At 49.0% G+C, this 12,568-nt stretch overlaps 2 protein-coding genes across 2 annotated transcripts; both read left to right on the plus strand.

Moving 5' to 3' along the window:
* Positions 1-2,498: 2,498 nt before the first annotated feature.
* Positions 2,499-4,660, plus strand: LOC117840141 (tryptophan synthase alpha chain). The gene is made up of 6 exons (XM_072290807.1): positions 2,499-2,848; positions 2,938-3,336; positions 3,452-3,529; positions 3,636-3,713; positions 3,842-3,901; positions 4,351-4,660. Exons 1-6 carry the CDS (start codon positions 2,597-2,599, stop codon positions 4,483-4,485), a joined length of 1,002 nt encoding a protein of 333 aa, XP_072146908.1. The 5' UTR covers positions 2,499-2,596; the 3' UTR covers positions 4,486-4,660.
* Positions 4,661-5,936: 1,276 nt separating this feature from the next.
* LOC140221484 (indole-3-glycerol phosphate lyase, chloroplastic-like) lies at positions 5,937-10,826 on the plus strand. The gene is made up of 6 exons (XM_072291161.1): positions 5,937-5,952; positions 6,896-7,046; positions 8,668-8,792; positions 10,359-10,429; positions 10,524-10,583; positions 10,677-10,826. Exons 1-6 carry the CDS (start codon positions 5,937-5,939, stop codon positions 10,824-10,826), a joined length of 573 nt encoding a protein of 190 aa, XP_072147262.1.
* The last annotated feature ends 1,742 nt before the right edge of the window (positions 10,827-12,568 follow it).

Below are 12,568 nucleotides of genomic sequence, written 5' to 3' on the forward strand. Positions count from 1 at the left end.
TCCACGCACCATCGCCCGCTATTGCTCCACGCGCCGTCGCCCGCTACAGCTCCCCGCACCATCGCCTGCCACTCCACCTCTGCGCTCCCCCACCACCGTGCTGTCACGTCACCTCGCTCCGCCGCCGCTCCTCACCGGCGTCGCCATGAGGGGTGCGCGGAGGGGAGAGGGGAGGGGTGGGGTGCGTCTAGAATGGGAGGAAGAGAAGCGATCGGGCACTGCCAGCTGCCGTGGAGGGAGAAGGGAGAGAGGAGGGCCGTTTGGGAGAGAGAGAGAGAGTCACGAGTGGATAAGACGGTGAGGAGCGGACGCGTGCGGTGGACTTCAATCCAACGAAGTCCAAATTTTTCGGATCCCCACCCACCAATTAGTACCGGGTGGAGGATTCACCTGGTACAAAAGGTTGCCAATTAGTACCGGGTGAAGCCTCCACCCGGTACTAAAGGCCCTCAAGCACATTAGTATCGGTTGGAGGCTTCAACTAGTACTATTGTGCAACCTTTAGTCACCCGATATTAAAGTGGTTCACGGGGTCTCGTCGGGGACTAGCTGTTAGGTCCGCTACTAATGCTCATAGTAGTTAGTACCAAGCCAAAATACAATCGGTACTGAGGCTCAGGACAAATGCTCAGTTTTCGTGCTGGGTCCAGCCCATGTATTTCCTACTGTCCGTATGCAAATTCCAAAGCTGTTGTGTGGCCTTGGTTCTTCACTTTCTCTTGCGTACAGAGGAAAAGACTGGTTCAACCCAGGGTCTAGCCCATTTCTGACTCCACCCCTGGCTGAAAAATCCTCATACATTCACATGAAACCTTTAAAGTTTAAGCCGTGAGGGACATGGAGTAGTTGAACTGGCAGCGCGGTAAACCTCGGCGGCGAAGCAAACACAAATGGTATAATGAGCCATAGCATCAGCAAAACATTATTACAATTGGTTCTTCTGAATCTCTCCCTTGAATGGAGGAATGAGGGGAAGAACCGTTCATATAAAAACTTTAATGACTCTTGTGTATACTTTGTTTTCAGCTTCCGGTCAGCACCCGTTTCATCGTTTGCATTGCATGTGCTTCCTGTTGTTGACGACGACCGGATCCCATCTTTGCTCAGCTAGTTTGGAATGGTCGATTTCAGAATGTCAAGTCTACAAATAGCCGCCATTAATCCATAATCCTTTTGAACTTCTAGTAGAAGGAACAGAAATATATGGTTAATTTCACTCCGGCCAGGACGACTCAGCAGTATTTAAATTTGCATATTTAATATAAATGTTCAGGCCGGCTCTTTGCCTGCAATAGCCCCTTCCAAAAAAAACTCAGCTGTATTTATGTGCTAATTACGTTGATGGTCTCCAAGGAGTTTAGTTAATTTCTTGCTTGACTTTTCATGTCGTTGGGTAAAGATTTAGTCAATAGATCCGCGTATTACAGCTCGGAGATATTCGCAAGATGTTTGCACATCTCCGCCGAATGCGAAAGAAGGATAAAATTTGCTGATCCATTTGGAAGTGTCAAAGTGAATTAAGACGTATATTATTGCTTCGCAGACATTGTTGTGGATGAGCATCAAATGGTCGTGGAAAAGTCTCTGTTTCACTGCCAGAGAAATGGCATGCCCTTTGTATTCGTATTTTCCGGAAAGGGGAGAAAACGATTTCGATAGAATGGGACCATGCAGGGGTGGCTAACGAGCAACCTTGATTTTTTTGAGCTTTTGTTTCAAATTCATTCCTTTTTATTTATTATAGCATTCCCTATCATTTGAGAGACCTAATTTCAAACCGAGAGTACTGAGCCGAGCGAGGTAAGTAGCTTGAGTAAAATCAACCTCAATCAAGATCATCTAACTACAAAAGAAAAATGTTGTAACCGGAGCAAATTAAAAAAAAATGTATACGTGCAGGTGCAGCCACCCCTCTATTCAGGAAAATAATTTCAAAACGAGCCAGCTTAGTGATTTTTTTTATGAAATAGTGTTTTTTTTGTCAGCCCTACGTAGTATATATGTAGCCACCTTTCTACCCAGAAAGATAATTACTGCTTCTTCCATTTCAAATAGCAGATCGTTTTGATTTTTCTAGATACATACACATAGTAAAAGTATATGTATCTATAAAAGCCAATACGACGTACAATTTGGGGTGGAAGGAGTATTACACACTTTCTCCATTCTATTACACACCGAATGCATTCGGTGTCTGTTGCGATCAAGGTTTTCTATTTCGAAAGGTGCACAGTGAAAGCTCCAGGATAGAGAAATTAAACATGCGAAACCAGTAAACCCTCACACGTGTTTTGCACGCGAATACAATACAATACAATACAATCGATCGATGCCCATGCACGCATCTCAATCGACGCGCACCCGGCCCATTTACTTGCACGCCGGCAAATCCTTGCCGCGTCGCTGACGACTTGCTGCATGACCCTGCTGCTGCCGCCGCTGAGGGCAGTGGCTATATAAACGTGGGCAGAAGCATCCCATCCTAGCAACGAAGAGCACCGAGCTTTCCAGCGTTCGAGAGAAACAAGCTCAGCAACCCCCGCACACGAGCGGATAAGCTTCGACTGATCGATCGATCAAGAAACAGTTCTGCGACATGGCTTTCGCGATCAAAGCTGCATCGACTTCCTACTCCACTTTCTCGCCGGCGGATCAGCCGTCGCTCTCGAGGCTGGCGGCGACCGCGGCGGTGAAGATGCCGGCGGGGCGGGGGAAGGCTGCAGCGGCGGTCGTCATCAGGGCGGTCGCCGCGGCGGCGGCTCCGCTTTCCCCGGCGCCGGCCAGGTCAGCGGGCAAACGATGCCTGCCGGTGTCGCAGACCATGGCCAGGCTCAAGGCGCAGGGCAAGGTGTGTACTCCTGTCGTATGTAGAATGTAGCCTTGGATTGCGTGTACGGATTCTTACCGAGCTCTGGTTTACCGTGTGCATGACCGCAGACGGCGTTCATCCCGTACATCACCGCCGGCGACCCCGACCTGGCGACGACGGCGGAGGCACTGCGGCTGCTGGACGCCTGCGGCGCCGACGTCATCGAGCTCGGCGTGCCCTTCTCCGACCCCTACGCGGACGGGCCCGTCATCCAGGCTTCGACGGCGCGGGCGCTCGCGAGCGGCACGACGCCGGACGGTGTCCTGGCGATGCTGAAGGAGGTGACGCCGGAGCTGTCGTGCCCGGTGGTGCTCTTCTCCTACTTCAACCCCATCGTGCACAGGGGGCTCGCTGACTTCGCCGCCGCCGCCAAAGAAGCCGGTGCCCACGGTCTCATAGTACCTGATCTCCCGTATGGGGCCACGTGTGCTCTCAGGAGTGAAGCTACGAAGAACGAGCTCGAGCTGGTAGGTCCATTCACCATCCAGAAAAAATTGTACCTTTTATGAAGGAGAAGCATTTTCCTATTTTATATTACAATTAAGAAAGCTTCTGTCTGACATGAACAATGGCTGCATGCAGGTGCTGCTCACAACACCAAGTACACCAGAAGATCGGATGAAGGAGATCAAAGAAGCATCAGAAGGATTTGTTTATCTGGTAAGTACCGGTGTATAAAATGTTTAAATCCAAATTGTCTTTGAAAGCTTAGCTTGTGCTGAACTTGCTGATAACATTTCCTCATCATCCTTATCAGTCATCGTAGGTGAGCATCTCTGGAGTTACGGGTCCCCGCGCAAACGTGAACACACGTGTCGAGTCCCTTATCAAGGAGGTTAAACAGGTACACGTCATGCAAAAAAGGAATTAAAAGTACATTTTTTTCATTTTATCTTTATTAACAGACAACAGCGTGGTTCCACTGTGAAGATCGAATACTATCAATCACTGAGCTCGTATTTATGCTTGCAGGTCACTGACAAACCTGTGGCTGTTGGCTTTGGCATCTCGAAACCCGAGCATGTAAAGCAGGTAAGAGAAAAACATTACCAACATAAAACTCCGAAAAAGCATAAGGGATGTTTGATACGAGAGGCTAAACTTTAGCAGGGTTATATCGGATATTCAGATATTAATTAGAATGATTAAATATGAGCTAATTACAAAACTAATTGCACAGATGGAGTCTAATTCGTGAGACGAATCTATTAAGCCTAATTAATCCATCATTAGCAAATGGTTACTGTAGCACCACATTGTCAAATTATGGACTAATTAGGCTTAATAGATTTGTCTCGCGAATTAGACTCCATCGTTGCAGTTAGTTTTATAATTAGAATATGTTTAATACTCCTAACTAGTATCAAATATCCGATGTGACAGGTACTAAAGTTTAGCAGGAGGTATCCAAACACCCCCTTATTCATGCATTTCATTGCACAATCTGACTGAATATTTCTCCTCACATTGTTCATGGCCAGATTGCAGAGTGGGGTGCAGATGGGGTGATTATTGGCAGCGCAATGGTGAGGCAGTTGGGTGAAGCGGGGTCTCCCAAAGAAGGTTTGAAGAGATTAGAGGAATATGCCCGGAGCATGAAGAATGCACTGCCATAATGCGTAGATATATACATGTGCCAATAAATCAGCTCGACTCTTCTTTGGTCTCCGACAGAGAAAGATGTACACTAGTCATCGATGCTTTGTATCTTAGTGTCGATCGAGATCTCATTGTCGTCCTGGTCGGTCGCGGTCTTCATCATTGCCTCTCCCGCCGCCGCGGCGGTTGTCATTGCTGTCACTCTGTTGGTCGTTGTTGGCGTTGTTGTCGACGTCGTTGTTGGCGGGTGGGTTTGCGTTGTTGTTGGCGGGTGGGTTTGCGTTCTGGTCCACCACTTCTTTGCGGATTGGCTCCATCCAACCTCCTGCGCGGTCGCCTCGTTGGTGGTTGGATCTGCTATGCTCGAATCGACTCCGAGAGTGTCGAGTAGCTTTGGATCGAGAGTGTGCGGGTCGGTTGTTGATCCGCTCCTCGATCTGATTGTTGGCGACTTGAAGTTATGCCTAGATCCGTCGGATCTGGTCCAACTCTGGAAGATTTTCCAGGATGGCGAAAGCGGCTCCCAGGTTGGCCTGGGGTGTAGCGAAGACGTTGTGGCTGGCTTGCTCGAGGTCAGCTAGTAGATTATGGATGCGTACATGGCGCCTGCGTCTATCCCGAGCACCGCCTTGGTCGACATTGTCGTGGTCGTTGCGCGGCTGTTGGTGCTAGTCGCCTGCTGCATCTGCATTAGCAGCAGGTTGTTGCTGGGCGTTGGCTTGCTCCTGTTGGCGCCGTGCTACGCGGTTCTGATTCCTGGCGTTACGACCTTCTTCCTGAGATTCCGTTTCACCATCCGGGGTGGCTCATCAGCGGAGACCACGAAAGCTTCTCGATCGGGCGTGGAGGAGTTGCTCTCATCGTCGCTTCCATAGGGATTTGTTGTCAGGATGATGTGAGGCACCTGGAATTCATCGCAGTCTGAAAACTAGGCGGGTTCGGGCAGGTCTCCAGATTGGATCTGGAAAGCGTGGTCAAGTTTAGCGGAGTACTCGGTGGCCGAGTTCCGCGGACCGAAGGGGACGCGGGACGGACCCTGCGCTAACCTTGTTGAACGTAGCGCCACCTCAGACAGGTTTATACACTCAGCAATAGTGCTACTGATGCGAGCCAGCCCCGCGATCAGGTCAGAGGGCATGGGTGGGCGGGTGACGGCGAGTAGATCTGGAATATTCTCGGGGAGAGAGAGAGAGAGAGAGAGAGAGAGAGAGAGAGAGAGAGAGAGAGAGAGAGAGAGAGAGAGTTCACCGACTTGCTGGGCAAGCGGCATGACGATCCTTGGGTGGAGAACTTGTTCCTCTGGAGCGGATCTGATGGAAGTTGAGCTGGTGCTGGACACCGAGTCGGCAGAAGACGTTGAGTCGACGGAAGAAGCGGTCGGATCGGAATCCACCGGCATGGTCCTGAAACAAATCTAAACCGGGTTGGCAAGGAAGTCCTTCATGCTCTCGGGGAAAACAATTCCGGGATGGGATGCCATCAAGGTCACCAAAAGGATCTCGCAACCACCCCCTACTTGGCGCGCCAACTGTTGAATTTAGTAGCCCGGCAGTCCACCAGGGGTTACCCAAGTGGTTGATTTGTAGGTGAAGGCGATTGCGAAACCAAAAACTCAAAGGTGATCGCGAGAACATGAAGGGGACACAGGAGTTTTAGACAGGTTCGGGTCTCCGAGGAGTAATACCCTACGTCCTGTGTTTTTGTGGATTATATTGATCAATGCTTAGATGCCCTCGAGAGGCTCCCTTGGCCGCCTTATATGGGCTGACAACCTAGGGTTACAAGTCGGTTTGAATCTAATCTACTCGGTAGTTACATGGAAGTTAATCTGAGTCAGATTACAACACGTGTTCTACGAAATCCAGGTTGTCTTGTTGCCTTGATGTGCACTCCAAATAACTTCATGTCCTCAGCCCGCATGCCCTAGTCGGACGGGTCCATTTATCAGGTCCGACCAGTATCCTGGTCGGTGGGGACTCATGAGGTACTATATCCCTCGTTATATTAGGCTGTTAGCATGTACATTACAAAAATCAATAATCTAGCTGGTTGGTTGCTGACAAGTAGTCCGATTCAGGATGAAGCCAGAAAATTTTTACTCGCAATTTTTCAAGGTGGACCTGGCAAACATTTGTCACACAGTATCTATCTGTTGCGTATTGCGCTGTTGACTTCAAATATATGCCGGGAATCACAAACCATCCTAGAAAAAGAAAATCATGCAGGGTAGCTCCATGTGGTTTATTTCTCTTCAGCCGGCGGCTTCGATATAATTCAGAGGGAACTATACTGGAAAGATACACTGAAACGGTAGGCACATGTTGCACGCACTGACGACAAGCGTGCAAGCGGTAACATCCGTAGTCTGCTGCAGGGTTTTGGGCACACATGACTGATCGGCAAGTCAACTGTTGCTCAAAACTGCAGGGGCTCCATCCATTATATATTGCTCTATTTCCTTCTCTGGGAAAAAAAACTGCGGCGCCGACGTCATCGAGCTCGGCGTACCCTTCTCCGACCCCTACGCCGCTGACGGGCCCGTCATCCAGGCTTCAACGACGCGGGCGATAACATTTCGGTAATTGTCCTATTCAACCGTCACAGGTGAGCGTCAACGGCGTTACAGGTCCCCGCACGAACGTTTTTTTTAAAAGAACTAGCAGAAGAGCTGCCTGTTATATTAAAAAGAGATTGGAGGCATTTAGAGGCCAAAAATGTACAAAGTACTGTAAAAAAAAGCGACACAAAGGAATTATTCCCCCATCCGTCAGTAAGGGGGGTGGGGGGCGCAACAATAGACATTAGGATGGATGCACTAGGTTTGCCAGGTGCTTTGCTCCGGCTATCATCCATATGGACACCTTATCTTTAATGAGCTGTGTGACCTGCTGAGTGGTCGCTTCTTTGTGATCGAAGATCCTAGCATTGCGCTCCTTCCATACTACCCAACATACTAGGATAATGAGTGATTTTAGCCCGCGCCGATCCGTGCACACCGTCTTAGCCAGTTCCGACCACCATTGATGCACTGAGACCGTCTGTGACCACCTATGCGGAAGCAAGTTGCTTGTGGCTGTCCAATGGGCCATTTCTCCCCAGATCCGCTTGGTGAATCTGCATTCGAAGAAAAGGTGGGCCGCAGTCTTTGTTCTTCTACATAGGGGGCAGTTTCCAGAGTTAGCCCATCCCCGAGCTTGTAGTCTATCAGATGTCCACACCCAGTCTTGTAGCAGTAGCCATGCAAAGAATTTGCCTTTCGGAGGGGCCCATAATTTCCAAAAAAAAATTTGAAAGTTTGTTTGTGACAAGCCAATGAACTGCGCACGGTAAGCGGACGTGGTTGTGTATTATCCATTATTTGTGAATTTCCATCGTATTGTGTCCCTTACATCTTGCTGCAGGTTTGCCTCCCGCGTTGCGCACCACAACAAAATGAATTCCACAAAGTGTTGTGCAGAGAATGAATGGTGTCGCAGATTAATGTCTCTTATCCATTTATTGTTTGTTAGCGCCTGTTTGAGTGACCCTTTCTTACAGCGACTGATCCGGAATAGGTGTGGTGCCATATCGCAGGGGCGTCATCCCTGTAACCAAGCGCTAGTAGTTGTTGCCCCATCTCCGACTTCAATAGATGTTGCAGCTGCAAATAGTAGTTGGTCGGTTGTGGAGCACGGCAAGTCATCATCATTCCAGAGTTTATCATCATCTGACCACTGCCGCCATAGCCAGCGTAGTCTGAGCGCTCTTGCGAAGCGCCCGAGGTGTAAAATGCCTAGGCCACCCATGTTGGTGGGGCGAGCCGATCTTGTCCAATTGACTTTGCATTTAGCGCCTGTAAGCACTTCCACTCCAGCCCATAGGAATCGTTTCCTTTTATTATCAATTTCTTTAAGGACGCTCCTTGGCGCTCATAGAGATGTAAGGTAGTAGATGACCTGTGATGTGAGCACCGATTTAACAAGAGTTAGACGATCGGCATGACTAATGTTCTTCCCGTTCCAGATGGTCAGCTTCGCTACCGCCTTGTCTATTAGAGGTTGGAAATCTACACACCGCAGTCTCTAGGTAGTTAATGGAAGGCCCAAGTATTTGATTGGGAAGCTGCCACGCTTGGCCGGTAGGGAGCATAATATCTCATCCAAGTCGAGGCATGCGCAGCTTATTGGAACGACCGTAGATTTGTGGAAATTTGTGTTTAGGCCTGATGCGTCTCCGAACCGTGAGAGGAGTTCCATCAAGTTGGATTTGTCGTTATGCATTGGATTGATGAAGATGGCCGTGTTGTCAGCGTACATTGAGACTCTTAGGTCGTTCATGCGGCCCGGTAGTTTTGATAGATATCCCCGGTCAGTCGCTATCTTCAAAAGCTTTTGTAGTGGATCTATAGCAATGATGAAAAGAAGAGGGGATAATGTGTCCTCTTGTCTTAATCCTCTCCCATGTTTGATCGGCACGCCTGGGATGCCATTGAGGAGGGTTGCAACCCAGTTGCACCAGCAGGCAGGGAAACCTAATCTCTACATGAGGGGCAATAGGTATTCCCATTTAATAGAGTCAAAAGCCTTTGCAATATCAAGCTTTAGGAAGAGGGCCGGAGTCTTGTTTCTATGGAGGCACCAGATCTTAGTTCTAGCAGACATGAAGTTGTCGTGGATGCTCCATTTTTTTATGAAGGCAGTCTGGTTCTTGGAGACAATAGAATTCATGTGTGGCGCGAGTCATGCAGCCATTGCTTTTGTTATAATTTTGATGAATGAGTGGATGAGGCTTATGGGGTGAAAGTTGCATATATCTTCAGATCCTTCCTTCTTTGGGATCAGGATAATGTTAGCGGAGTTTATTAGGCTTAAGCTCAAAGTGCGGAGGAGGTGAAAAAGCATTAACGGCATTCATGACGTCGTGTTTAAAATGTCCCAGCATTCTTGAAAGAATGCAGCAGTGAACCCATCTGGTCCCGGCGCCTTGTCACTCGGTATTAGCTGAATTGCCCGTTTGATCTCCTCTTCTGTGAAGGCCAAGTCGAGGTCCTCTAAGTTATGTCGTTGCAAATTCAGGATGTCCCAGTTGATGTCATTTTGCCTTGGCAGCGGTCGTTTCATGGCACCCGTGAAGTGATTTGTCACCATCGTTGCCTTTTCAGTATGTGAAAGTGCCCAGCCTTGTCCTTTATATAACCTTTGTATGAATTTTTTCCGTTGTCGTGCATTCACTTTGCGATGAAAGAAGCGTGAGTTTGCGTCATCGAATTTGATGTTTGTGATGCGCGATGCTTGTTTCTTCCTGACCTTCTCAATTACGGACAGCCCTAGCACTCTCTTTTTCAGCTTTAGCCTGAAGTTCTTCTCTTCATCTGTTAGCAATTTTTGTTCCTGGGCTATGTCCAATCGAAAGATGACCTCCAGGGCCATGTGAAGCTGCTGAGTGGTCTCTGAGGTTAGTCCTCTACTCCACTTACGTAGCGAACATGCTGTGTTTAGGAGCTTATGGTATAGAATGTGGAAGGGCTCATGATGCTCTGTGGCCTCATTCCATGCGTGCTCAACAACTTGTTTGAACTATGGTAGCTTCAATCCAGAAGTTCTCGAATTTGAACGATCGCGGCTTCCTCGGGCCATTGCAGTTTGAGAGTAGGAGTGGGCAGTGGTCGGAGTGGCATGTGGAAAGGGCGTGGTGGATGTGTGATTGGAAAGCACTATCCCATTCGTAGTTGCAGAAAAACCTATCAAGCTTGACCATTGTAGGCGTTTGTTGTTCATTACTCCACGTGAATTTTCGATTCTATAGCTGATTTTCTGTTAGATCACATACGTCTAACATTTCCCAAAACTTACTCATGAGGCGACGGTTCCCCGCACGAACGTGAGCACACGTGTGGAATCTCTCATTTAAGAGGTGAGGCGACGGTTCCCCGCACGAATCGTGAGCACACGTGTGGAATCTCTCATTCAAGAGGTTAAGCAGGTACATATATATTTTGCAAAAGGAAATATAACGTATGCCTTTTTTTTAATTAGCCAGCACTGCCAATATCACTGAACTTTTTTGTTGCTTTCAGGTCACTGACAAGCCTGTTGCTGTCGGATTTGGCATATCAAGACCTGAGCATGTAAATCAGGTAAAGAAAAGTTACCATCGCATCTGATTTACTTATTAAGCGATGCCTAATAATTTCGTAGCCAAATTTGACTCGCCTTTTTCCGCTGGACAGATTGCAGAGTGGGGTGCAGACGGAGTGATCATTGGCAGTGCAATGGTGAGACAGTTAGGCGAAGCAGCATCTCCCAAAGAAGGGCTAAACCGGCTGGATGAATATGCCAGGAGCATGAAGAATGCACTGCCATGGTGCCATGAAATGTAAATCCATACAGTAGCACACGACAGCAAATAAATTGGTCGGATGACGTAATAAAAGCTGCTTAGTGATCGGTAAACTGAAGGGAAGCACTGAAGCTGCCTTTTATCTTATGTTTGTATGCGTATTTCTTTAGTTAGGGTAACAATGGTTTGCGTCTTTAGGACCATGCATGATCCTATGTCAGTACTGAAATCTGAAGGATTATTCCATGATGCTGCCAATTTCCATGTGTGGTTGTGGTATATGAATTGGTTGCAGCTACTACTGCCGTGCCCCCAACATCAATCACATAATGCACACACACCGCGCATGATGTGTGCTGCTCTCGATCGATGTCTTCCGATATCTCCATCTCTTCCACTGCGCAACATCCTGAATTCAAACACCAGTCTCCGTCAGTTAAGCTCAACCGTACCTCTCTTTCGTGCTATCGCTGAGTGGAAGAATCTCATCGCTTAGACCTTAGTTAAATTAGAGTTCAAGGATACAATTCCTATGAGCGGGAGAAGATGACGATTCTGACAGCAGGCAATACCAATTGCAAGCCATTTTGATTCTCCCAAGACATCGATGTCTTCAAAGATGCTCGCCAAACGATTGGGTGGAGTGGTGGACGAATTCCTCGTAAGGAAAGGATCTCGCGCGCGTGGTTCCCATGTTCCAAACGGAAGAAAAACGGTGGCTTCTCATTGTCATCTTCAACTTCAACACAGCCGCTTTCAGAGAGTTACCTGCACTCGCCAGCGCTCTTGGCATCAGTTGGGAACAAATCGCAGTCCACACGTGGCCGGCGTCGGTCGCGGCATGGCAACTGATGGACAAGTCCTCCGTCGCCCGAGAGGGAGAGGTCATGGAAAAGTCAGAGCGGGGGAATTCTGAACTCTCTCGCATATGTTGCACGCGCACGCGACTCTGCAACTCCGTATTGTTTGGATCACAGGGCGAGGGAGGGGGACCCTTTGTCCTCCGATCCTCTCGTCGACTTGTCAACTTGAGCTTTGGAAAGGAGTCCTCGTAAAGCTGAAATTGAAACATACTGTTGCCTCAGGCAAATTGAACAGGCGTCAAAAAAGGGGGGAAAAAATGCCGCCAGTCGCCAACAGTGCAGGAATCCAACACCCACGCATGTTCAATGTTCTAAACGGGATAGGTGTATTCTCCTCAGGTCCGGGCGGTTTCCTTCATCCAGCAGCTATCAGAGAGGAATCAAATCAACCGCCTGCAGTAGTGACATGCGTTTGGAATGGAACTGACCAGTGACCGCCACACATGGCGCGAAACTGACGGCCGGGCGCGAGTCAGTTGTTGCCAAACTGTAGGAATGGAACTTTGAGCAAGCAGCCGGCGGTCACCTCCATACTGCTCGGAGAGCGACGGCCACGTGGACCGGCCGGCGCCCGCGAGACTGACGTACGCGTACCATGGTCCATGCATGGACCGTCACCTTCAGCTAGCTGCCCTGGACTTGGGATAGAGTTAAGAGTTGCAGGTTTGCAGCAGGGAGGATCTCGGATACGCTAGCTCGAGCTCCATTGGTCGTGTTAAGTTTGACGAGCGAGTTTTGGTACAAAAGCTTAGCGCCGCCGAGGATGAGGCCGGCGACGAGAAGATCGACCGCCCTGCCGAGCGAGCCAGAAGCAGCTTGCCTGTTTGTCTGTCGGAAAGGCCAGAGACGACGCCGCGGGTTTAGGGCTTGACGCCGTGGTCGCCGTACGTGCTTCGTCCTTCACTCGGCCGCGGCGGCA

Source organism: Setaria viridis, chromosome 9 (assembly GCF_005286985.2).
Source record: "Setaria viridis chromosome 9, Setaria_viridis_v4.0, whole genome shotgun sequence".
Classification (NCBI taxonomy): domain Eukaryota; kingdom Viridiplantae; phylum Streptophyta; class Magnoliopsida; order Poales; family Poaceae; genus Setaria; species Setaria viridis.